Genomic DNA, 27,534 nt, shown 5'->3' on the forward strand with positions numbered 1-27,534 from the left:
CCTCCTTGCTGAGGAGTTGTCAACAGTGGCTTTCGCTAAATACGGTGCTGGGTATAGTGCCGAACAAATGTTCATGTTTAGTGCTTTACTTTTAGTTGGCATGCCCAAATATTTTAAGGCATATCTTCAAATCCTTTGCCAAGTCCAACCAAATTCTGAGTTAAAATTTCATTACCGTGATTTTGAGGTGACGTGGAGGGAGAATTAAATCCCTTTTTTTGTCTTTGGACAAAGGCATTAAAAGAAGGTACACACTAAAAATGGGCCACAATGAAAATAGCATCTACCGTTAAAACATCCAAATGTCTGGATGCAATCTGAGCAGCAGATGGTCTTAAAAATGCTGGCACCAAGCAGAGAGCTGTGCCAGCTTCCTAAAACGTGACCGATTATGAATATTGAAGTGTTGGTCAAGGCAATAGATCCCACCTCCTTCATTCATTCACACAAGATAGGTGGCCTCTTAACCTGAGCTGATGTTTTTCAGTGCTAAATATCCTGACTGGACACGGGCCAATCAGATCACAGCTTCTCACAAATTAAGTAGCCGTTTGATATTCATCATCTGTGGAGCCGCCGTGTGCATGTCAGACCTCATTACCATTTAATGAAAGATGTATTCCTGATTCCCCAAAGCTCTTTGTTTAAAATAAAATTAATTGCATCTTTTTTTATTTGTTTGTGCATCGCTGTGTGAGAGAGGGTTTAATCTTAAGCCAGAGCTTTTTGTTTGTCAGAGGGAGAAGCAGCTGCAGTGCTGACAAAGGCAGATTTGTTTGCCTTTAATGTATTCTTGGAAGAGCTCTTGTGGTTTTTGTTTTTTGTTTTGTTTTTTTTTAGCCTGTCATTTGGCACGTCACCCAAGGTGCTGTTTTCTTGTTTAGAAGGATTTCAGTCGCTTATCACTCAAGCAGCACACTAAATGGCTCTCAGAGTGATGATCCCGATCATGCCCTTTTCATTCCATTATGAACAACAGACCTGTGAGCTGGGACTTTTGCTTTGCTGCCGATCACCAGGTGGACCTCCTAACCCTTTTTATCTGCCGGGGCGCAAACTCCATTACAGACGGGGCAAGCCGTGTTGGCCTAATCTAACTGGCTCTTTAAACAGCCTTTTGGGTTGGACGAGACTTCTTTATTCTTTTCGTATTGGACTGACCTTACCCAAATAACAAGGGCAACATGAATACCAGACTTGCTTTCCCAGCGGGAGCATGTGTGAACTCTTCGTTGGCTTATCTATTTTTGCTATTTCCTGGGCATTACAGGACAAAACATGTTTTTCTGTGCCTTACATAATTAGTCATACATTATAAAAAAAATACACTTTTCACTAAAACTGAACACTTTTGGGGTTATGTTTTGTATCGCTCTGTGCTTCTGGAGACTGAAATTTTTACCCTCTTTACAGAATTGCTTAATCTCAATCGGACTGAATTGAGAGCCTCTGTAAAGATCGGTTTTCAAGTCTTGCTTCAGATTCTCAGTTGGATTTTAGTCTGGATTTTGATTGGGTTATTCCAAAACTTGAAATGCGTTGATTTAAATCATTCAGCTGTGGCTGCATTTGCTTTCTTGTTTAAACATGAACATGTGGGAGCGTCGTTCCATGTCCATTTTTAGTGGATGGATGTGATTTACTGATATCCAAGCATATGCAGGTGAACTCTGATTGCTAATTAGCTCACTTCTGAATGGAGTTGGTTGCGGTGGATTTCACTTAGGGGCCTTCAGTTAAAATTGTCTGAAAACCAATGTAAATAAATTCTTCAAATCTTTTTTTTTTTTATAAAAGAAAACCATGAAAAAGAAAATGTTCCCACCACAGTTACTATGTGCATTTAGAATACATCTGTGTTTCTGCTTTAATTATGGTAAAATGTAAAAAGCTCAAAGGGATTACATGATTCACAGTGTTGGGCATGCGTACTTATCCTATCAGATGTTACACTGTTTTTACGTCTATCTTGCATTGCTGTTGATAAGCAGCTATATAAATGTTGCATCTTTTTTGTGCAGCCTTTTAAAAATGATCCAAAGAGACTTTCTTGAAAGCACACAAAGAAGTATTCAGTTGAGATTTGGTAATTACAGTAATTACAGTAATTACAGTTTTGAGGCTTTCTCCTTTCCCTCTCTGTGTTTCATTTTGTCTTGTAGCATCATTGTGACCCTGGGGGAAAAAAAATCAGCTTTTTGGGGGGAAAAAAAGAGTCAATTTTCTTTTAAAGATATTTTGTTTCCAAGCCTCCCTACAAAATTGATTTCACGCAAGAGTGCGTAATTTAGCTTCTTATGATCTATCACATGTTATTTAGCAAGACACTGGGGTATTTATTAATGACGAACTGTTTTAGACCTAACAATTTGCATGCTTCGGTGCATGCTTCTTCTGGTATCCTTGTGAGGAGTCGGTTGACTCTGTAACATGCTGTACAGTTCCTCTAACCAGGTTAAGTTAAAGCACCAAAACCAGTATTTCTGCATTTCAAGTGAACTATGTGTTCTTTAAAAGAACCATTTATCCATCTCACTGGTCATTTATCCATAAGTAGAATATAAATCTTTATTCTCATTGTGCCAACATGTAATGTGCACTAGTACAACAAAATTGGTCTATTGATCAACCTAAGCTGCATGTAGCTATGAAGCCCTTTCTCCATCCTACTGTCCACTTCACTCCCTGGCCACATTCACCAAATCACACATCCTCATACATAATACACAGATCAGTTGGCACCTTTGGATTAAGTGCCTTGCCCAGGGCACATCAAGATATTAAAAAGGTCAGTTTGTTTTCTGCTTGTTCTTTTATTGAGAAGCGGCTCGCCACTGAACCACAGTAACCCACAAATAAGGAAAATAAGATTTCTATTTGAGTCTGCAAGATGAGCGAATACGGGCATTAAAACTGTGTCCACATTCAAAACAATGTTTAAAAATTTACTGATTGCTCAATCTCAATCAGACTGAATAGAGAGCCTGTTCATCAGTCTGAGTAAGTTAAAAATGTAAAATAGATCAAAGTATCCATGTTCCTCTAGTTTATGTGTATATAACAACAAATTGTTCTGTATTGATTGTCCGAAAAGCTCTGATCTCAGGGCCTCACAGATCTTGATCTTTGTCATTTGCGGGTTTCAAATTTTCTTTTAACCAACTGACTGAGAAAGAAAGGGCAATTTTAGCATTTATTATTTGCATTTTCAAAAATACCCAGTGCTTGTTAAAAGGATGACACCAAAATCATGAGTCTTTAAGAGAAATTGTTAAGATTGTTTTCTACACAAGTTCAGTGTTTGGGTGTTAAAGATTCAGATGACTTGGTGAACAAACTACAGCAGAGTTTTGCTCGGCTGATGGGAAGGATGACTGTTGAACCCAATCCTCTTCTGTCAATTTGTCAATCACAGCACATTTTGTAAATGGCCCCGAGCAAATATCACGCCTACAATACATCTAATTAATCGGGGAATTGAGATGTGTGCTAAACATAGGAGCGAAGCTCTCTTTGTGTGCACTTGCGTGCAGTAATAAGCTAACATGGATGGAAGCAAATATTACATTTGTCATACCCAAAGTGCAATCCTTCAGCTCATTTACTCAAAACCCTGATTAAATTTCAATCAGAATTTGGGGAAACCTTTGACTTTAAAGGAATGTATTAATAACAAAACAGGTCTTTCAAGTGTTGACTTGTAAATCTTAACCAAAAAAATAAACATGGGCAGTGATCTTTTTTTTATAAGGTGACATGGCTCACCACCCAGGGAGCCATTCCATCAAAGGGTGGCACAAACACTCAACAAAATAATCAGTTCTCTGTTGGATAGTAAATTCCTTTGACACTTTCTTTAAAGAAATTTGGACCACAGTTGGCCATTTCTACTCCCAAATATAAATCGATAAACTGGCAAGTTCTGATCTGGAATGATCTACTCTGAAATAACACTCTTTAAGATTTATTTCATCTACCAACTTCCGTCAACTGTTTTTCTTTGATTTAGATGTGGACTTTGACTCTTCACCCTGGTACATTGATAATCACTGACCTAAACCATTTTTTTTTTGTACTTCTGTCTAAATGTTTAGGGTAGTTCTTCTGCTCTATTGTGGAATACAGAACACACATGTATGCTTTCAGATTTTATCTGTGCAAATTTTAAAACCCTGAATTGCAGCATTTCATAACATTTCACAACTAAACACATTGAGATATGCAAGATTAATCAGATAAAGGGATGGGAATACTTCTTCACAGCATTTTAACTGTGCAACATCAAACAATTTTCTTATGAAATAATGTATTCAATTAGATTTGATCAGATACTGTGACATCCCTCAGCTAATGAGGAAAAGAACAATTAAATGTCACCTTTCACAGGAAAACATATGGTGTTTTGTGTAGCCAGCTGCAGACGTACAAGCTGTCTTTATATTGTACAGCTTAATGTATGTATGAAACTAATAGATGAAGTAAATTATGTTATTTTGTTTCAAACAGATGCACTGTTTTTCTTTTCAAGCGAATGGAGATGAAGGCCTTTAGACAGCCATCCTGATACAGTACCTTCATAAGTGTTTGCCGTCTTGCATGTTTTACCCTTTTTATTGCTTTTACAAATAAATCATGGTCAACAAAAATGTTTTTGCCAAACATAGTTTCCAAAATAAATAAAAAAACTATATAAAAACACTTATATATGTTTTAATAATTATTATTTGTATTATTTTATTATTTTTAGTTATTGTTATTGTTATTATTTTTAATTAATGGAGATCCACTGAGTGCAGTGAGTTTGCCTCAAGTGTTTTACAGCATTAAAAAAACCCTAAACACTACAAATAAGAGAATATGTTGTTGAAAAGGATAAGTCAGGGGATGGATACAAAAAAAAAATCTCTAAGGCCCTGAACATCCCCAGAACATCAGTTAAATCCTTCATGAAGAAATGGAAGCACTATGGCCCATATTTAAATCTGTCTAGACCAGGTTGTCCTTTAAAACTGAATGACAACGCAAAAAGGAGACTAGTGAGAGAGGACATCAGGTTACCATGACTATGCTGAAGGAGTTACGGGCTTCAGCAGCTGAGGGAGGGACTCATCATCTGTTGCTCAGGCTCTTCACCAATCAAAGCATTTGGCAAGAGTGGCAATGAGAGTTTTCCTCACTGTTGAAGAAAACTTATATTTAAGTTTGACTAGAGTTTGCCAAAAGGCACGTCTCCACTTTTTTAATGATGTTTCATGTTTAAAGCAGTAGAAAGGGTAAAACATCCAAGGGGGTGAATGTTTTTTATAGGCACTGATTTCCTGACAGTGTTAGAAGCACTAGATTATTTTTAAGGCAGCTTCTTTGGCTGCCTTTTGTTTGAGTAAAATTTGAATTCGAACAGACATATCTCATTTTATGTGTGTCTAATGTAGAGTTCGTATTGATGCATTTAACTTTGCTATGGTAAGAGACCAAGATCACTTGCAGAACCATGGGAAGTGGTGATGTTATTTGAATTTCTGTTTTGACTTTTATCCTCAGATGAATTTTTAACCACCAGATCTTGTAAATTCTCTTTGCTGTCCCTGCCCTGTCATTTTTCCTAGTTTATATTCATAAAGTGGGTATTGTGTGCACACGTGTGCAAATCAGCCTGTTTTCTTATGGACAGTCAAGGTCTCACTGGTTTCCTCCTTTTTCTTCAGAACAAAATGTTCATGTACCGTGGGAAGGAGTACGAGCGCAGGGAGGATTTTGAAGCACGGCTGCTCACACAGTTTCCCAATGCAGAGAAGATGAAGACCACCACGCCGCCCAGCGAGGACACAAAAAACTCCTTTGGACAATGTATCCTCAGCATGATGTCCCAAAGTCTTACTGAATTACAGACAGGGCAGCAGAATAGTTCTTACAAATGGAAACTATGCTTGGACCTTCACTCTGCCTTAGTTTATTCAGTTAAAATAAAAGCTATACAGTAAAACCTGATAAATCTAAAGCTTGGATGATGAAGAAATAAACCTGACCCTTTTGGACCACATAAGACAGGAGGTTTTAGTTAATAAGGTGAAACAGAATAATATTTATGTTTGTGCATACATGGGAAAAAAAAAAGATAAGGGGCAAGAAATCTAAACATAATTTTACTTCTAAATATTTGATCCTTTATATGCACTAAAGAAACATGTTTGCAGAGTACACAAGAATGTTTTTCTATTTCTGAAAAACGAAAGTAGACTGTAGAAAATACGGATTTTTCTTAGTTGACTTTCTGCCTCTGTCTGCTGGCCCTTTTCTGCCTACTCGGCACTTCTTGACTCCATCCAACCACATGTGAATAACACAGGAAACCTGGGTCTGGAAAAGTAAAGAACTTGGTCATAATGAAGCAATACTAGTTAAGCATTGTTACTGGTTTCCTTGATGTATTTTTTCTGCTCAGACATTCAGTGTTTCAAAGTGAAGCCCATTCTCAACCTTCCGGCCAAGTTTCAAAACAAGCCTGTGTCGGAACAAATTGTCAGGTAAGCTGGGCACTGCAAACTTCTTCACAGTAACGGAGCGTGTAAGCCAAAGTCACACATCGTTTTCTTCAGTCCGCCGTCGCCCAATTTGCTTTCCCCAGCCGCTCCGACAGTTCATAGAGCCTGTGATGACATGCTAGCGGTGGATTGGGTTTGCTTTGTGCCGTGCGCACAGAAGCGCCGGTATGAAGGTGATTAAATCTTGATTTAAATGTGGGTCTGTGTTGAACAAACGCTGGTTGACCTTCTTGTTGTTCTAGAGGCTATTAACTTTCACCAGCCATCTGCCATTAGTCACTGTGCCAAGTACAACATTGTTTCTCTGCCATCGTTAATAGCATTGTGTCAAGCACCGGGGCCACAGCAAACAGCCCCCCCGCCCGCCGTACGCGCTCCCCCCTCGTCCGTGTGCCAGCCGGGCGCTGCTGTGCTCAGCTGTGCAAATTCGCTTTGATATCCCACCCAATGCTTCAGTGGACATGATTAAAAGAAGGCGTTTACTTGGAAAAACCTTTAGGCAAATTTACCTGGGCACTGATCTTATCATCGCCCTGCAGCAGTGGGCTTTCAGCAGCCAGTTGGCTTGTTTGCTCACTCTGTCTGATTGGAACATGTGACTCTGTTAATGGCCCAGATTAGACAGTCGTGTTTAGACACAGACAGAGAAATGTTCCACGCCGGCTGCCCGTTCGCTTTTTTGACGCCAATTTGGCCTCTACGTCTCTGGCTCTCCCTGTTCTTCTACCACTTGCCTCTCTGTCCCTTCTCTCTGTTTTCTCTCATTTATTCTCTCGTTCGGCAAAGAGATCAGCGGTGCATAGCAATGAGACCGAGCCATTTGAGCTGAAGGGTCAAAGCCACAGGCAGAGCGCAGCCCGCTTTTGACCTTGCCGTGCCGGACCAAGCCACTCCATCATCTTTAGCCGGTCTGCCAGCTAATGACCTGTAAATGTCGTAATTTGGGTCACAAACTGATTTAAATCTGCAACATTAATCTGTTTTATTAGATCAGAAGCCATTTTTGTTAATGCTGCCGTTTCTTGTCTAATCCGTGAACGTTGGGGTTTAAATGGGTGCCCTTTATAAGAATTAACTGTGTTAAAAGACGTTTTTATAAATTTTCTATGGTACGTCCTTCTTGCTTTGCTTAAAATGGCTTTATAGTGTCAGGAAATCTACCTGTTTTTGTTATAACCAACCTGTGGTGTATTTACAGGTAAATCTCAATAAAGTATAGTATCGTTTAAAAATTATTTTATTCATTAAATCAAAAGAATGAAACTCCTGCAGATTGATATGACATGATATTATTGCAAATATGTGTTGCGTCGGGGAGGTGACCGGAAGGAAGCCCTAAAAGTACCTGTATACCTATTTTTAATACTGTACTTTTTTCTTCCACTCAACTTACTATTCATATCTTTACAGTAAGCCCTCTGCAAAAAATAAATAAATGTGGGCTTAAATTTTCCATCCACATTATTTGAATTAACAGAAAAAAGAAATTGAGGTATATAAATTACATAAATTTATGCATTATACGTACTTTATTTATTCATTTATTTTTTGATTGGCTGACTTACCTTACCTTTAAATAATACTCAAATTTATTCAGATCTACCTGTTTACGGATATGAAATGCAACTTCTGTGTTCATTTCCACAAGGGAGGAAGATCCAGTCAGCTTTTCCAACCTCTGCTGTGGAACCCCGTTTTTTTCTTTCTTTTTTTCTTTCCCAGACTGAAAAGTCTATTAACCTGATCAGGCAAAGTTCATCCCTGCTTGTCGCAAGCCTCTGTTGCATGGGCTGCAGCTTATCTGCATTTCTGACAAGTTGAGCTACCTTTATAGCCTCCCAGTGATGTTTGCGAGGCATTTATGTCCTATGTTGGTAAGGCGAGCCCCTTCTGATGGAGGTAAATCAAGCTTGCTAATGCCGTAGCGTCTGGCAGGCCTGGCCTAGAGCGGGTTTGTACTGTGTTTGACCTGAAGCAAAGCAATCAACCTGTACCAATCAAGCTATAGATTGCCAGTAACAGTTTTAATTTACTGAGGCTCAGATTTTCTCTCTCTCTCTCTCTCTCCAGCTTCTACACAGTAAATGAAGTCCATAAATTCCAGTATTCCAGGCCGGTGAGGAAGGGAGAAAAGGACCCCGACAATGAATTTGCGGTACTTTTTAGCATTTCTTTATTCAACCTGCATTTGCTCTGTTTGTTGTTTGACAAAATAAGATTGTTGCCAGGCATAGCGAAACCACCTTGAAGGTTTTAGTATTTGGATGGTTGTTGTGATTGAAGCGTAAGCAGTCAGAATTTGATTGCTGATTGCCAATTTCTCTCCAAGAGCATTTTCATATCTGGCCATCACATCGAGAGCTGTCACCATTTTGTATATGCTCTAAAGTAATTATAGCTTTCAGCGTCTTAAATTGGTAATTAAAACAGTTTTAATTGCTATTATTACCTGAAATCTGAGATTTCCACAAGCCTGAGAGCCATTTCCAAATCCTTTGTGTTTTGGAAAGACAGAAATTGAACATTTGACTTTTCAACCAGCTTATTACATGTCAGGGCTAGTCAAGCTGAAAAACAGCAATTTACAGTCTTCAGCGGGTTTATTTTTCTTTTTCTTTCCAATTGTTACACTTACGTGAATCAAGACACACCTGCATGATGCACATTTGGAAAACCTTCCGAATTAGATTTGTATCCTGCTGAGCATGTATTGTACTTATAAAATGGAATCACAGTATTAAAATCAACTACAGAATGATGATGCAAGCAGTTGAAACTTTACTGCCGAACAACTTCAGTAAGTAGTTACATCGTAAACAGGTTTACAGAACAACTTTCGACGCGGGCACAGAGATCCCTCCACCTTTACTGACTTTTATTACATTAGGATAATGTGATGCTGAGAAACTTGTAAAACCAGTTCAATTTGAGCAAATGTTTTTAGTTGAAATTAAAAATAATAAAAATGATTATTCTATAGTCTACATTATTTCACAATAATAGAAATTCGTGGTGTCACAGTTAGTGGCACCTTCTTCTAAGTGAATCCATCGGAATCGCTTTTGGTTTTATGCGTTTTATTTTGTAGGTAATCCTCATAAGATCAGGATCCACCTAAAGCGATAAAATATATCTTCAAATCTTACTGGGAGGGAATTTCAGCAGGTTTTGTGTAACTCCGTACCTACTGCTTGACACAACTTAAGCCTTGATCTAAGTTTTTGCAATGGATCTTCCGTCCTAAATAAGTGCAATCTTTTATAAACGTTGCACGTTTTTCCTGCTTCAAATATTATGGAGACAGATATTTTGATGCAAAAACAGTGCCAAGTTCACTTTCATCTGAAATGACTTCTGTCATTGTGTTTTCAACAGAACATGTGGCTTGAGAGGACCACGTACACGACCGCATACAAGCTTCCCGGCATCCTGCGCTGGTTTGAAGTCAAATCGGTCTCCACGGTAAGTATGAAGGAGCCTTCGTGTCGAGCGGGCCTCCTAATCAGATATGGGTCCACTTGAAGGCAACTGATGTGATTAATCTGCATAAGCGGTATGGACAAGCGCCTGGACACCGGCACGCCACTCTTCGAACTTTACAACAAGGCATGCTTTCTCTTTACGCACATCGATTTGCCAAGCCCTCCCGTTTCCACCGAAAACAGCCAGGCAGCACAAATACTGCTGCAGGACTGTTCAGACCTTCCGTCACTGTTGATTTTCTGTAGAATTACCTGGATTGCTGTGTTGGAAATCCTTTGGTAATAAGGTCAGGCTGGAATCCGCGGCTGAACCACCTAGAGACGCTTTGCAATTTAGCCCATTTCGCTCGCTTTCGATAATTTGAAATGCTGCTTGCGTGTCCCAGATTTTGGGGCTGAGCTGTTGTGTGGAGAGTGGAGAAATTAGTTCATCAACATAATTTGGAGAGGAAGTCGCTGTGTCACTTGGAGCAAAGACACCCACTGTATCTCTTTTATTTATTTATTTTTTTAAATCTCCTTACTTTGTCCCAATGCAAAGCCACTGCTTAGTTTGATTAGCCTGGCGGAAGTATTCTGCTATCAATTACCCTTTGCCATAGAAACAGACACACTCAGTATAAGTAGGTCTCTTTTCACCTCTACTTTATTTATATTGCGTTATTTTGTCAACACAGTTATTTTCTTAAATGTATTCAATTATAAAGCTAAACAAATCTAGCTAAAGTAAGTTGGATGAGCTTCGTTTAATTACTTGTGTCCAAACAAAGCAGTTTATTTCAGCTGGAGATTCATTCTCTGATTTTTTTTCCAGCGTTTGTTTAGACCTGACAGCTTTGATCCGGTGGTTCTTGTATTGAAAAACTGACCGCAGCTAAATCCGTCTAGAAATTCGAGCCTTGTCTCCACAAATGAGAAACTTGTAGGAACCGCGTGTTGAGGTGTCACTCTTCATCCGTCGTCAGAGTGAGTCAGAGCAGACATCCCCTCCTCCAGGCTGGCCTGAAACTCGCTGTAAGTAGCAGCTTGCCCCCCATATGAGCCGGGGAAAGGCCGGGTCCCCAAGGTCAGACTCTTCTATTTAAAGCTTAATGACGAGGCTGAGATTCACCAGGCCTAATCCCTCCATCTGACACTTCTTTTTTATCATGGCGACCTGAAACATAACAGCGCAGACTGGAGATTTGTCTTTGCTTGCCTTGGCTGGGGTCTAAATCTGACATTTGTTCAACAAGCCCCTCATCTGTCCTCTAAACCCTTACTTAGAGGGAGGTGTTTATTTATTTTTATTTTACTGGGATTGATCGTACATGGCGCAACATATATTTTAGCTGGAATTTTGCTTTCACACTGTGATGGATTTATAGCAGCTCTTCTAAATATTGTTGTTCTTTGATTTTGCAACCACTTTAGCTCAATTATTTGTTTAGCACTAGCAAGATTTATGAAATAGTTTGAGTGCAAAAAAAAAAAAAACTGAATTTGTTTCTGTATTCTGAATGAATAAGTTGATTTATGCTGATACCCGTCACATTTTCTCAACACAGAGTAACAGTAAACGGATAAATATGTGCTTATCATTCCGGATGTCCCTGTTTACGTGCTCTGCTGCACAGGAAGAGATCAGCCCTCTGGAGAACGCCTTGGAAACGATGCAGCTGGCCAATGAGAAGATCAGCAGCATGGTGCAGAGGCACCTCAGTGATCCCAATCTTCCCATCAACCCTCTCTCCATGTTGTTGAATGGGATTGTGGACCCTGCTGTCATGGGAGGTTTTGCTAACTATGAGAAGGTGGCTAACATTGTTATTTTCTGTTCCCTTATTTTATTGTCATCTGCAGACATAATTTTTTTCCTTATTCTTTGTGTCTTGGATTATTGGATTATTATTTGAATAATAACCATTTGTTAATAAGGTAAATACTTTGAGATATACAATCTCTTTTCAAGAAGAACCTTGCAAAAAAAAGCATAATAAAAAAAACAAGCTAAGAATATCAAGAGAATATTTTTTCAATTAAAGTAATTTTGCAAAAATTTAGTGGTTTTGAGTCAGTACAGCATTTGTAGTATTGTCATGTGAATCCTCATTTTGGAGGGATCTTTCAGAGTAAAACTTTGTATATTTCTTTAGGATTTGAATTTCTGGGGCATTTACAAAGATCAGGGCACATCGAACATTAGAGGGAGCTAGAGGCAAGCAGCTAGTATCTCTCATAAATTATCTTCCAAAGCATTTAGAAACTTCATTTTGGACCGTGGAAAACTTTAAACCACAAGAAAAAGATTAACATTCCGTGTTTTTTCTTAAAAGTTTACAGAACAATTTGGGTAGTTGGATCTTTGTTGTTTAAGCCGCTGGACTGTGTTGGGATTTAACGTTAATGCCTCCTTAAGCGCTTATGAAAGCAGTTCTGTTTGCCTCAGATTCAGCAACAAATTGGTACGAAGTAAGTACTAGTTCTGGTTAGGCACTGGAGCCAGTTTGGTGGGGGGGGAAAAAACACCTTACACATGTTTAAATATTTCTTGTTCTCATCAGTTTTCTCCTTTTATAGCTCTTGTGAAAATCCTCATTGTTGTTATTCTCCTACAATTACTATCTTTGAAGATTGTTACTTTCCTTGAAATAACTCAACTTTTTGGGGGTTTTTTTCAAAATCTCATTTCCTATGGAGTCCACCCAGTGACCTGTGTGGCAAACAGTCATTCTTTTTGAGTTACTTTTGATAGAAAAACTTACAGATAACACATTTGTTCCCCAGTGCTCATCCTTACCTGTGATAGATTTATACTGGTCTCATGAAAGTCATTGTTTGAGTCTAAAGCGGAGCGATGGGAATCCCTTGCCCTCTGGTCACTCTTTTATTTCCGTGAAGTATTGCAGGTGGTGGAGAACAGACTGAAATCTAGATTAAATTTACTTTAATTTTATTTTAGCAGTGCTTGCCTTGCCTAGTCAGACTTTTATTCCCCTCCGTTTCTATGTACCTCATAAACTTTCGGACATCTCAGCCTCCCTCTGAACCTTTCCTTACCTTCTTAACAGAGTCTCTCTTCCCCCTTTCTCAGGCCTTCTTTAACGACAAGTACATGCAGGAGCACCCAGAGGACCACGAGAAGATAGAAAAACTGAAAGACCTCATAGCCTGGCAGGTGAGACTGAAGCTGTCAGAGGCGCTCTCTGTTGTTTTCTTTCCTTTTGTTTGCTTCGGTGTTTCCTCTTGGATGTCGTAGTTCAAGACAAACAGCCGTGATTGCCTTGTCACAAGTTGTTTACTTTGAAAAGATGATGCATTCTGTGTTACGGTGTCACCTGTACTGAGCAGAGGACGACCTGGCCTACAGGCTGCAAAACGTAGGTGAGGAGCAGGAGAGGCATGATGATGCACGTCCAAGGCCCCTTGGCTTTTTTTTAGAATAATTAAGCCGTAATTTACACTAATCTGGTTAAGAAATATCTACATTGTCTCCCAGGAGCTCAAACGTCTATAGAAGATCTCTGTTTTATTTTTATGAATATCGCTTCAGAGACTGAGCGGCCTTGGTTGAACAGCCAAAGCCTTTGCATGTATCACATTGTGTGTTTTCCTGTGTGAAAAAACCCTCTGCTATTATTGGGAAGCATAAATGCTTTTATTTAAAAAAAAAAAAAAAAACCTCGCTGAAGTGCTTTTATTACAAATGGAGGCAAATTAGAAGCTCACAAGTGAAAATTTAATTTCCAAAAAACTGGTAAGTGCTTTGTTTGGAATGTCTGATGGCTGTGGCTGAAATGAGAAAGATAAATTGTGTTAACCACTTTATATAAGATAATGGCAAAGAAATGTGATGAGGCAAACTTTCAGGGGATGTTTGGAGGCGGCTGAAATGTCTGAAAGGTCTCACCGATTCATTTCCTGGCTATAAACCTCCACTCAGAAGTTTACATATGGGCATGAATTGCTTTTTTTATTTTTTATTTTTTTGGGGGGGCTCTAAGTGCCTTATTTCAACTCTATTTTTTACCAGAACTGAATGATTGTACACCATTCAACTTCACCAATTAATTGCAAATTAATAATTAATTGTGTTACCAGTTGTTACTGCAGTTCTGGATGAGCATGTGGTTGATCACGTGCACTTCTTTCTTGATCAAGCTTTCTCAAATCTCTGGAATGACTCGGATATATATAAAAAAGTGTGCATTTTCTGAAACTTGCTAAGGGACATCAGTGGTGGTGTTTATTTGGATTTGAGCATTCAGGTTTTTTTTAAATAATGTAACATGTTGGGAGTATAATCAATACATTGTTTAATAAACAGCTAAAAATCTCAAACTCATGACATCAGCGTCTACTGTGAGTTTATGTACACTCGTGACTAAAACTGAGCTTCTTAAGAAAACACACTTTGAAACAAACTCGGCAGCTTGTCTGTGCCAAATCGTAGTTTCATACACTCTTGGTTGTCTGTTTATCTGCAACAACTTGGGATTTGAAAATGCTGCCCTGCAAGCTTTGTTTTGCATCTTTTATTGCTCTTGCTTTGCTGTATAGCTCTAAACTGTGGGTCACTTTAATATTCAAGAAATCATAGTTTCCTGGTTTATGGTTCACCCAGGAATTAAGCACATATACAAGAGGTATGTCTGTCGCTTCCTATTGTTGGCTGCAGGGGGGGAATAATTATATTTTCAATCGCTGTTCTTGTCTTAGTTCCTGGAAAATAGGTCAGCTTTAGGCTCCACATCTCTGGTAGGAATGAAACTCTTGAGAAGATGTGCTATTTTGTGGTGGTGAACCCTTTTTTTCTTCACAGGAAAATATGATTCATACAGAAATACCCATGTCTGCTTCACTTTTTCTGCACTGATGTCTTTGAAGCTCCATGTCCTTTTGAATTTTTTTTTTAATTTACTTTATGCAGCTATTTCCATTTTTACTTAAACTTGGGGAAAATAGAGGAAATCCCCAAACTAGTTGAAGTTTACAAAGTAGCTTTGGATGACCTAGAAATTGCAAAAGTCTCTATTTTATTATAAACATCAAAGTTCGTTAAATGTGTGGATTTCAGTCTGGAAATAGATTTTACCATTCCAGAGGTTTTTATTTTTTTAGATTTTGAAGCAAAGGCATGCTTACTTTGTTTTGAATAACTTTGTTTGAATTTGTTTCCTGTACTCGGCTCAGATGTCAAAACTTCAAAGTCTTCATCAGGTACTATATATATATTTTTTAGCCTTAAATCAGGTGAAGACCTGGTACTAGAAATCGTTTTTCATTTTAGCATCTTTCTCTTCTCGCTGTCTTTGATGTATCAGTGAAATACAGCATACGGCTCTGAAATACATGAGCAAAGTTCTGGCTGTCTTTTTTGAGTTAGAAAAGATTTATTATCCATCCATAGTTGGGGCTGCACAATGGTACAGCAGGTAACACTGTTGCCTAGCAGCAAGGCGGTTTTGACGATTTTTGCTTGATAAAATAATACTAAAGCTGTGTCCGAAAAGCCGTTATGTGTTTTTTTTAACAGGAAAAATGTCTTGGAACCCCGTTAAACAGTATGAGCTGTCCTGTTTTCTTGACCAGCACCCTTGTTTGTCTTGTCTTTTTTGAAATTCTCTAAATGAAGACAGACACACTCGAAAGGAGGAAGTGAACTCGGAGAGAAGCATCCGTGTGACATTGGCTTTGTGCTCATCTAGTAATTAGAGAAGAAATGAGGGTTTAGAAACCGGCGAATTAAGTTTCTGGGGAAAGCTGTGAAAAGACACTGGGTGTTTTGCTGGCGTTCATAAAGAGTGGATGTCAAAATGACTGGCTAAAGCTAACAACTTTTAAATGAAATGTTTGTCATGCACAGTAATGAAAGTAAGCAGCAAATTATACACATAACTAACATCCAAGCATCAGCTGCCTATTCACAAACACAAAAGCGGGTCCCTTTCTGAACTGTAACAGTTGTTTTTTTGTTTTTTTTCCCCCAGAACGCTTTCTTTTGACAGGGACTTTTACTCCAGCTTTTGGTGCCTTCATCTCATAAAAGCTAGCCCGGGTGCTTATTAGTCTGCCTGACTCACCAGTAGCTGCGTGGACCTTTTGGCCGTCATGAAAGGTCTTAATATGTCATCTCAGCCCAGCTCTAAGCGAGCAGCAGCGTCTCAGCTCACCAGGCTGTTGATCAGAAGGCTGTGTGGTGAGGCAAACGGGGACGGAGTGACGGGAATCAGTTTGGCACAGACTGATATTAAACAGCAGTGACATTCCCGTCTTACTTGTCAGCTGCTAATGTTGGTATGTTGTTCTTCATGAACTGATCAGTGGTTTATTTTATTTTATTTTTTATTTTTTTGTATCCTCAAACCCCCTGAAAGCATTTTGAGAAATATATGTCCCTTGTGTGTAGAGACACACAACCAACAGCTATAAGTAGTTGTGAATATTCTTCAGAACTTATTTACATTTTTCCTGCTACAGCTTAGTTGTCTTTTTCGGTAAACTGTCACAACAACCAGTTATATTATGCCACGTTTAAAGAAACCCTTTATGCTAATTTCTAGATATACTCTCCTTGTTCAGAGGCTCTGCAGATGTAGCTTTCCGACTTACTTTTATCTCCGCATTTACATATCCATCAGTGTATTCTTTGCCTAAGGTTTTGTGTCCAACACCTTAACGCCAACCTCTACCATTTAGTTCAAGCTCCTGGTTGCTCTCGCTCCACTGGAGGTTCCGCAGACAGTTTTCAAACTACTGAAGCATTATTTATTTACTATGCATCAAATCTACAAACATAAATCCAATCAACAGCTGCAATCTTATTAATGTTTGGCGCATAACATGCTATTTAACCTTTTTTTTTGGGGGGGAAGGTAATGTGCTCACATTGTCATTCATGTGTTTGGTTTAAAAATGTTCTGTATAAATCTGGAACAGGCAATCTATAAGTAAGAAAAATAAGTAGCACAAGATCCTGTCTACAGTGTGAACGCTCTGTTGTAGGTAATTATGCAAAGGAAGAGAGGGATTCCATAATTTCACTCATTTTTTACTGAATACAGAGTGATATGTGGCTGTTCATTCAGTTTAGTCTTCTAAGGCACATCATTAAATCTAGAACAGCATTTAAGCAGTTTTGCACAATATTGCACTGGATACATAGAATAATTTGCAGTGTGATGATCTAATATAATATGGATCTTATCTGGCACAAAAATATAACTGATAAATATTTCCATTTGGTTAGTATGCTAAGAAAATTAAGACATGAATCAATCCTTGCAGAAACTTTTTGTTCCATGTTTCAGGTTTTGTTTGTCTTTTTGCCATCACAGTCTACCTACTATATATATATATTTTTTTTACCGACTTTAATTTGTTTATGTTAATTGGCTAAGTTCGAGGTTTGTCTGCTCGAACGCTTCTCATGGCATGTGACTAGGGTTTTATTGCTCACACCTATTGAGAATCGTGTAATAATGACATGAGGACTCTTGACTTTTGGTCAAAAGTGTCCCACCCTGAACAGCCAGATTAAGAAATCTCATTTTAAAATAGGAAAGAAAAAGGAGAAAACTTTCACACTCTCAATTTAAAGGCGTCACTTTATTAGTCTTGAAGAAAGCAGAATTATACGCTGACTCTAAAACACTCTAGTTTTAAGAATAAATCAAAAAGTTTAAAATGTATTAGTGTTGATTGTTTTAAAAAATTAAACAAAATATTAGCATATGCATATTAGATATGACTCGAGTAAAATAAATCTTGTACGCCAATACATATCGAAGTTTAAGTATGTGCTGTAGACGGCAATTGTTGTAGGCTGAGAGGATCTCGTGTAGTGGTTCTGTCATTTTCCTTATTTTGTACAGTCATGTCCAGAGGTTCCAGAGCAGGCCCCTGAGGAGAACCTGCCTTCTGTTTCAAGTTGTTGAGCTTTTTAACGTCACTAATTCTGCTGCTGCTGCCCCAACAGATGACAACAGGAGAGCATAGAACCTGTTTAGAGCAGCCTGAACCGTCTCATTATTCGAATCTTTGAACCAAAGATCAGACACAGGAATATGATTTATACTATGTGACGGATAAAAGGAAATATAAATGATAGCCTTTCAAGTTCCCATTAAAATATATATATATATATATATATGGTTCTCCCATTTTAACCGTATTTATGCATGTCTGTGTACTATTATAAAGAAAATATACTTTGATCATTTGCTTCATTTTACTGGCCACAGTAAGAAAATACATCAAACTTTTGTCAGGTTTACAATGAATTGAAAAAAATATAAACCAAATTACATGACAATAATTAATTTATATTGATGTGAAAATATAAATTTGAAGTTCAAATGTTTATATTTGGCGAGTACGCTGTTAAAATAAGATGATGTACATCACCTTCATATCCTTTGTTGTTGTATGAAAGCTGTTGTGGTGATTGGTTGGGGGAGTGGAGGTTAGCTTTTGTTGATTGCTTTAAAAAAAAAAAAACCCTGGTAATAAAATCAGTAGCTAAAAAGATGTTTTAACCTGGAGATCAACTCTTTCCAGCAGCCTTTACATTCTGTGAAGCTCATCGCTGTCTTGTGCTGGTCAGAAAACATTTGGCAGCCTCAGCTTGTCCGGCCTTGTTAGCAAGTTGTCTGTAGTCTTTTTTGTTTTGTTTTTGTTTTTAACGAGGTACAGTGACTCTCTGCCACACGTGTTCGTGAAGGTGAGGCTGAATATATGGAGCTACGACGTCATTGTTTCAAAAACACCCGCTCGCCTGCACACACTGAAACATGAAAACTGTGCTTTGAAATGTAGTCACTCCAGTCCCGCATTTTCAAAAACAATCGTTTCTGGTCTTCCCAAAACTGTGGATCCATGCAGAGGCGCAGCCTAAACAAAACACCTTTGGATACACTTAATCTTGGCTCCATGTGGATTGTGCCGTAGTTTTTCGTTCCCATGAAAACAAACTCGAACATAGAAATAATTTCGAAAAAATACACACAAAAAATTTAAGTTTTCCCCATGACTACTTTGCAAGTCACGGAAGCTTCCTTTTTCCAAATACTGTTGACATACGGACTGGAGGAGTCTTAAAGTTTTTCTGTTTAATTAAAGTAAACATGCCTGTGTGTGTCTTGGCCCTGAGCCTCAGAGTCGTACACAGAGTTTATCAGCGTACAACCACCAAGCAGAACTCTGTTGCCATGCCACCTCTCAGTCGCGCTCAATCGTTTTAAGGTCTATAAAAAGATGTGGGTATCCTGGGAGACGTGAATCTTGCCTCAGCTTTCACTCACTGTTTTTTTTTTTTGTGTGTTTTTTTCTTTCTCCTGTCGTTGCTTTTTCGTCTCACAATTTTTTTTTTTTTTTGTTTGTTTTTTTTTTCTCCAGTCGTTGCTTTTTCGTCTCACAACACTTCGTCCTTCTGCCTCTCCTCACCATTCTTTCTTTCACCTCTTAACTTATATACCCCCTCCACCTGAGTTTCCTTTCTTTCACCTTTTTCTGTCTCAGGCTCCTCTCCTTTATTGTCTTCAAAATGCCCCAGCAGTGATGATGATGAAGGTGCACAATATCAGGGGAAATCTGTGCGCAGTGTGTGTTGCCTTGTCTCATTTATCTTCCTGCGCCTCGCTTTGGTTTAGTGGAGCGCAGCACGGCTACTCTCATTGGCTTTCAGTGACTGTGATACCTGCGCTGAATGTTTCCTATCTCAAGATGATTAGTGCAGCATGTTGCATAGGTGGAAGAAAGAAGTCCTGATTATATATATATACATGTATTAATTTATCAACTTTACAGTGAAAACGTGCTTCAAGCTTTAATATGAAAAGTTAACCTGAGTAAACGCACAAGGCCTTAAGTATGCAAACCAATCTGACCTTATGTGGAAGAGCAACTGTCTCTAAACCTAATAACTGCTTCTTAACCCTAACTACGTGGTTGCAGCAAATACCATTAAGCATTTGTGATGATTTACACATGAGGATTTTTCATGTGTTGAGAAATATTCACCCACTCTTTATTGCTTTAACTGAATTCAGAAACATTTGAAGGTTTTCCCGACGTGAACGGCCTGTTCCAGACCATGACACAGTATCTCCATCGGATTTAACCCCAGACTGGACGGTGTGCTTTTGATCAGAGTTCACTTCATAACAAAAGTCAACTTGAAGCTGAAGGTCAGACATTAGACGATCTACTACTGGAGATCGCCGCCCTGCTACTGCTTGAGAGGCCTTTTCACGGTTCCATCAACTACAGCATGTCGTCCTGGTCCAGAAGCAAATCGCCCCCAGATGTTCACATTAATATCACCACCATTGTTTGACTGTCCCTTTCTAAAACGCTGTGTTAGATTACCCCTCTAACAAGGTTCACACCTTCAAAAAAACTCATCAGGATGTATTTGAAGAAAATATAAGAAATAGCTTTTCAGTCTTTTTGTGTGTGTGTGTTTTTTTAGTGAACCTTTTTTCTGAAATTCTAATTAGTAACCCATGGCTTTTTGTTTTCTCGGTGCATAAATATGAGGTGGCACAGAGAACCTTTTCTGTTCTGCGCAGGACCGTACAAAGACCAGACTTTGACCCTCGCAGAGCGAGCAGGGAGCAAGAAAAATCTCCAAAGCTCCCTGTTACAGAAATGCAGTGCAGTGGCATTTCGGGGTCACCAAGTCGCCATAACAATCATGAAGCAATGTGAACAAAAGCATTTAGGTATAAATTCAGCTTTTTTTCCACAATCTGTCTCCCTCATAAACAGTTTGCCAACTTTAGGTTTACATTAAATACAGCGTACTTGCCGCCAACTTCTCTTCTCATTTTGGCCCTTTCTACTTCCAGTTCCAAGCTGTAAACAAACGATCTCATACAAGTATAATTAAGACATGGCAAATCAGCTTTATGTTTGTTTTTCATGTAGCTATCCATCCTTTTTTACAGTAATCGGACTGGAAATGGGCAAAGACTGCAAGGATGGTAATTAAACGCCAGAAAGTGAGGAATAATGGCTTCCTCTCGATCACTAGCCCCCAAATCAGTTGATTTTTTATTTTTATTTTAGTTGGATATTTTCATGAATTAGAGATAAAAATGTCTTTAAAATTGAACATTCATAAAATATAGCAAAACAAAACCCCTGCTTCAAAGAAACAATGTCTGAGTAACTGCCTGATGATATGTATCACGTATTTTTCGTCGCATACCTACATTTCCTCACATCTGACTAAATCATTTAAAATCTAATTGGTCTGTATGACAGAAAATTGTGAGTTGTCATCCTGACGAGACCACTTTTTACCTGTAGATTGATTTTTCTGTTGTGTGGCTAAGACCATCACAGTATTGTTGAATACATGCAAGTCCTGGTAGTGACACTGAGCAAGAAAAGTCCCTACTTGTGCAATTAAACGCTTTTTGATTTTGGTTTAAAAATCTACATACAGACAATTTTACTTCTTTGAAGGATTACCTGAAAACCCTGTTTGTGTTCCTCATCACAAACTGGTTTGATAAAGGTTTGGGATTGTGATTCTTTACCATGAGTTCAAATAAAGGTATCTGGCTAAATGCTAACATATACCAAAACCCTGGATTGAAAATGTCTCCGTTTGAGATGGTTACAAAACGTTGCGTCACAAAACTATAAAGGTGCCGTTTTCCAGCAGAGTGGAGCCGGTTCCTTCTGTCGTCTGCTGTGAACGGGCAGTTTCCCCTCAGAACAAAGATCTGACCCCAGGGATTGTCAGCTTAAGACATACAGAGAGCTCATTCTGTACTGTCCTACTTTACTGATGTTTCACACACCGAGTTCTTCTTCCATTTGCTCTCAGTTTGAATGAATTTCTTCCCCGTAGAAGACGGCGTACAAGATGTACTCTTCGGCTACAGACTGTGATTAGCTATTTAAAGTTTAGAGACTGTTTAAATCAGATTCTTGTCGTAGGAGGAATTTTAAGTATGAGGGTTCTTTTTCTTTCTTTTTTTTTTTTTTATTTGTGACAATACATCTCATTTTACCCAGCCAAGCAAAAAGAATTACTCATATGCTGCTCAGCAGCTGAGGAATGCTGCTTACTCCTCTCTCTAGATTCAGTCAGCAAAGCTTGCTGACACTGACTGTGCCACCGGGGGTTTCCTAATTACCAGTTTTCAGCAGTTTCAGTCTCTCCTTCGCTCCCCTTTTTACCTGCAATGCTGCCGCTCCGTGCTAAGGTTTCGTTACTCACTGGCTTCCCACATTCTGAGAGGCAGCAGTGAAGTTGAAAGGCTGCACTGCGTCATTGTTTGCGTCAGCGGCGGAGAAGCAAACATCCATCACATCTTGTACATGCCCGTAGATGTAGCCTGTCTAAACTTTTGCATTTGCGATTCTTCTTATGTACGTGTTGTAAGGAGGTGATCTCTGTGGCAGGAAGGGGGGGAGTTGTGCGCCATGGCAACAGCTTCTGCTGAAGTTCACTTGGCAATGCCTTTCGTTAAAAATATCAAGCTGGGGTACATTCACCGATTAGGCAATGAGAATAGCTAGTGTCTTTTTAAAATATTAATATCCCTTGAACTCTTTCATGTTTTTTTTACTTCACAGTCACAAACTTTCATTTATTTTACTTATTTAGAACAGTGCGTAGTTGTAAATTCAAAGAAAAGCAATATATGGTTTAAGATTTCGTTTCTCAAATAACTTCTAGAAATGATATATGCATTTATATCCAGTCCTTATGAGTCAATATTGACAAAAACTCTTCGCTGTAATTACAGTAGCAATGTCTTTTGAGACTTGAGGCTGGTTAAATGTTTAAAGTCATCGAACTCCTGGAAGGTGAACATTCAGATTCACAACTTTTGCAGGTTTTCTTGTTGGGAAAAACCAGCTTCACTGTCCTTGCAGGAGAGGAGCATCCTCGCATTATGATGCTGATGGTAGTTTCAGGGCGATGTGCAGTGTTTGTCTGCCTGTACACAGTGTCGTACATGTTGGCCAAAAGGAATTTCTAATGGCTTTCTGTCAAAAATTGCTTTCTTCTGTCATGTCAGCTTACCTGGATGGCCATGTCTTGGTTAGTTTGTAGTTAAATCGTACGGTTTCCATTCTAAGATGGTGGCGTAAAGGGAGTCCTGTGAGATGTTCAAAGCGTGTCGGAGTAGATTTTACCTGAATACAAAGAAATGCTACAGTTTTCAGATGTTCATTTGTAAAATATTTTAGAGAAGATGTAGCATTAGCCTCCCAACTCACATTTATGAACTACTAAGAGTTGGTCTATCACAAATCCTAATAAACTAATCAAAGTTAGCTATTTGTAAAATGGCAAAAGAGAAAAAAGTTCAAAGTTTGTTACCGCTTTTGCAATCTACTGTATGTTTGGTAAGGAGGTGATCTTTTGTAGCGAATATAGATTGTCATGGCAACATGTCTGGCTGTACTCTACCAGCGCTGGGCTTATTTACAAGGCAAAGAATGAAAATCCTTCCGAAAGACAACAATGACTTCCTCTCATGAATGAATTGTCTACATGGGACATGTTATGTTTTTAACATTAATGTTGAAGGATAATCATGTTGTTGTTTTCTCTTCGCCAGATCCCACATCTCGCTGAAGGTGTTCGTATTCATGGTGAGAAGGTTACCGAGGCGCTGAGGCCCTTCCACGATCGCATGGAGGCTTGCTTCAAACAGCTGCGAGAGAAGGTGGAGAAACAGTATGGTGTTAGGAGTCTGGTAAGGCTTTTTTTTTTTTTTAATTCCGTCCTTGATTTCTTTCCTTTCATGAATAACAATTTGCTGCTCAGCATGCTAGTTTTCGCTCCTGTCAACTGTTAGATTGAAAATATTGAAAAAGTTTTAAAGTTCATGTTGGAAAGACTTAAAAGTCAAAGCAGGGAAAGGTTAAAGTAGTTCAAACTGAGCAGGTTTTAGCTTGTAGACTTGAGCAAAATGTGATGCAATAAGTGGCTTTATTCCACCACAAATGGAGGTTAAAACCAGTGATTTCCCCGGCAAAGCAATTGAGTTTTCAGAGCAACAGAGGCATTTTATCTGTCTTGTAATAGAGGTGGGCCTCGCAAAGACGACCCCAATATGTGCATTTGACATGAACTCAGTTTGTGAATTCATAGCTCAAGCCCACTTCAGTTATGCAGCAAGATGGACAGGTTAAAAAAATTACAGATAGAGAGTTTTTTAAGTGGCCTAGTCAAAGTCCAGACTGGTTGAGATGTTCTTCAAACAGGCTATTTATCAAAAGCATTTTTTTTCTTATTCTGATTGTTTTAATATTATTTTTTAAATAAAAGTTTAAAATAAATCTAGTGTGTTTCAGTTGAACACTTGATAACAGTTCTTGCTATCAAAGGTGTAACAACCAACTATTAGGTTTAGGGACAATTACTTTGGCTTGGATCAATTTCTTTTTACCTATATGAATTAAATCCTTATTAAATTAAGATATCTTTGTCTGATATAAAAATTTTCTTGGATATTTTTCTTTTACATCTCCCATCTTTGCCATTTCAGCCTTGGCATATTGAGAAGATGATTGTACGTGCCAGGACAGATTTGCTCTACAAAAAATTTTATTTTAAGATGGCATCCTAATTGAGTGATTGATTCTATTAAATCCAGAATGCATCCAGCATTAAAAAAGGCAGGCTAAATTGGTGTAATAATAACCTATTATTGTATGACTTTCAACCATTTATTATACAGTTTGGAGTTTCAACAAAAACAAAAACCTCTCAAGGCATCTTCAAAGAGTAAATACTTTGCCTATTTTAATATGAAACGGTTAGAATTATGGTAGACAAGCCCGATGATGGGCACACAGATGAATTCACAGTTCAGCAGGCTTTTCTTTTTTTCTTTTTTTTTTCAGGGAAAATGCAAGGTTGCTTCCGTGATTGGTATCAGCCTGGCTATTTATTTGATGGGAAAAAAAAAAAAAAACAGAAACTCGTTGCTGTCAAGCCAATAGTTTTTCTCTGCAGGTCCAAGGTTAATTCAGCAGAACGACATCAGACCTAATTCTGCACACTCTTGGTTTCTGCTTTGAAAAAACTGGCTGCAGTCGAGTTTTTTGTTTTCTGAAAATGTACGATGAATCACGAACGGGAGGATGGGGTAACAAAGATCAAGGCATGTTGAAAAAATCTTTATGGATACAGATTTCTCTTGCGGATCTTTTAGCAACATGGTAAATAGAGTAAAACTAAGGTTTTGCTGAAATTTTCCCACAGAAAAAGTTTTACAGAAATCCACATTAAAATCCAGATGTCAGAACACTATAAAATAGATGGTCTGCACTGTGAATCAAATAGGGATTTTGCAACAATTTCATGAAGCAGTCCAACAATTTTAAGACTAAGCGACCAGGCTGTGATGGTATTTTACACCAGCTGGTAAAATTTTAATCACAAAACTTGACAAGCACATGACTTAGATTTTCCTTTTCAGTAAAGAGTTTTATATCCCACCTATGCCTTTTTATTTTTTTTTTTTTGCTGATGTCAGCTTTCTGAAGGAGGTTGCTGCTGTGGGACTGCTTCCCACTTCTTCTTCTTATGCTGCTTCTTCTTCTTCCACCTCCTCTTCCTCTTCCTCTTCTTCTTTTTTACGGCTCTAATTGTTGCTTGGTCAAGCATTTCCTTCTATCCTGCCAGAGGTAAAGAGTTGCTCCCTACGTTAAAAGGAAAGGGCGGCAACCTTTCAAATGAGAGAAAAAGCCATCACTTCACAGAAATTGACAACAAGGCCAGTCCGTTAGATATGTGACTGTCTGTCAAGAAAGTCTTTTCAAGGCTGTGGGGTTTAATTATTCTACCCACAAGTTCCAGATGAAATTAAGAATGCCTCAGAAGTTTTTGCTCTCCCCTGCCTTCGGGCGATGATGTTGCTGCTGTTGAAAAAGAAATAAAACTGTCAAATGTATAGTTTGTTTGATGAACCAACTATATTGAATAGCCTAAATAGGATGTTTTGGTACCAAAAATAAAGTTTTTCTCCATATTGATTTGCAAACCAGTGCCTAAACTACGACTTGCGAGTTAGCTATGTAGCCAATTAGCTACCTAATTGGCTACTCTCACTATAATATCTTAAGTTAATTTGGTAACTTAATATATCTCACCATAATAAAAAAACTATTATTTTCATAAATAATAGTTTGTTTAGTCAGTACTAATTAGCTCAGTGTAGAAACTTCTGTATTACTATACTGACAAGTTGCTAAGCTAGCTGTACTTGCAAATTAGCTGCCTACCTAGCTTACCGGTGCTAACTGCGGTAAAACAATGATGTCAGGGTTAGGGTTAGCCTTTAGGACTCCAACCGTAAAGGGGACGTGAACATCCCCCCTTCCTTTAAGATGTCTTTCTTTAAAAAAAATCTTTGTAAACACAGGTTGATTTTTTTTTTTAGTTAATGTCATAAAATAAATAAAAATAACTTAACCGATGCAAATTAATCGAAAGATCATGAATCCCTTCTTACTCCCCTAATCATTTACAGTAAATACTGGAGATTTTTATAACCCTGATAATCAGCGGCAAATTATTTCAACAGTGGAAGTAAATTTTGCTTTTGTATGTTTCATCAAAGCAGTAGTAATTTTATTTATTTATTTTAAATATAGAGCCAACTTCTACTAGCTCCAGCTGAATTCATGTTGAAGGCTTTGACAATAAGTGTTGCCTGTGTGACATTAATTATGAAGACAAGTGATTTGACTGCAACACGTCTAGAAACTCAAGGCATTTCAAAACTTCTATTGTAAATCTTTTGTTTTCTCCTCTGTGGCGCTAGCCGTCAGGTGACGAGCGACGCGGCCCTCGTCCTCCCTCCATGGTGCGCTCCTTCACCATGCCCTCCTCCCAGAGGCCGCTGTCCGTCGCTTCAGTCACCTCGATTTCCTCTGACAACACCCCGTCCAGGCCTGGATCTGATGGGTAAATCCATCATTCACTATTTCTCCGGATGTAAATTATCATTAAATGTGACTTTTATTTGTTTAGCAGATAATGGTTGGTTGTTAGATCTAACAGTGCAATTTTTTTAGGTTTGTACAACTTCCGTACTTTGTTGATAGTATTTTGTTGCTGCACCTGTTCATCATAAACAGGTGCAACAGTTAAACTCAAAAAGAGAAGCTCATTTGTAGATTGACTACACTTGATTAAATATGTTTACAGATGTATTTTACTGCACTTTGGAAGCACAAACTGCAGTTTGTCGGAAGATTATAACATAATACAAAGCCAAAAAAAATTGTCCTTTAAGACAAAAAAGCAACACAAACATGGAGAGCAATTACTGGCTTGATTATTGTCCAGCAGATGGTCAGCGATTGTCTCCACACAGGATAAAACCTCTTAATTGTCACCCCTAAAAATGGTTACATATTATCCAGTGGCTGTTTGAGGACAATGGTGTCCTCATGACCGTTAAGTCACAAAAAAGGTCTCTCCTGAAGCTGGCTGCTCAGACAGCTGTATCCAAGCATATTAGTGGTAAATCGAATAGAAGAAAAAA

General features: G+C 38.4%; 1 protein-coding gene across 1 annotated transcript in view; it reads left to right on the forward strand.

Annotated features, from left to right (window-relative positions):
- dock1 (dedicator of cytokinesis 1) overlaps positions 1-27,534 on the forward strand; it is a 198,067-nt gene that overhangs the window by 162,067 nt on the left and 8,466 nt on the right. Inside the window, exons 41-49 of the mRNA XM_016676605.1 lie at positions 3,816-3,834; positions 5,672-5,847; positions 6,443-6,524; positions 8,613-8,697; positions 9,918-10,004; positions 11,641-11,817; positions 13,098-13,181; positions 23,593-23,730; positions 26,809-26,951. Coding sequence (XP_016532091.1) covers positions 3,816-3,834; positions 5,672-5,847; positions 6,443-6,524; positions 8,613-8,697; positions 9,918-10,004; positions 11,641-11,817; positions 13,098-13,181; positions 23,593-23,730; positions 26,809-26,951 — 991 coding nt within the window. The remainder of the gene's footprint in view (positions 1-3,815; positions 3,835-5,671; positions 5,848-6,442; positions 6,525-8,612; positions 8,698-9,917; positions 10,005-11,640; positions 11,818-13,097; positions 13,182-23,592; positions 23,731-26,808; positions 26,952-27,534) is intronic.

Source organism: Poecilia formosa, unplaced genomic scaffold (genome assembly GCF_000485575.1).
Source record: "Poecilia formosa unplaced genomic scaffold, Poecilia_formosa-5.1.2 Scaffold136, whole genome shotgun sequence".
Taxonomy (NCBI): domain Eukaryota; kingdom Metazoa; phylum Chordata; class Actinopteri; order Cyprinodontiformes; family Poeciliidae; genus Poecilia; species Poecilia formosa.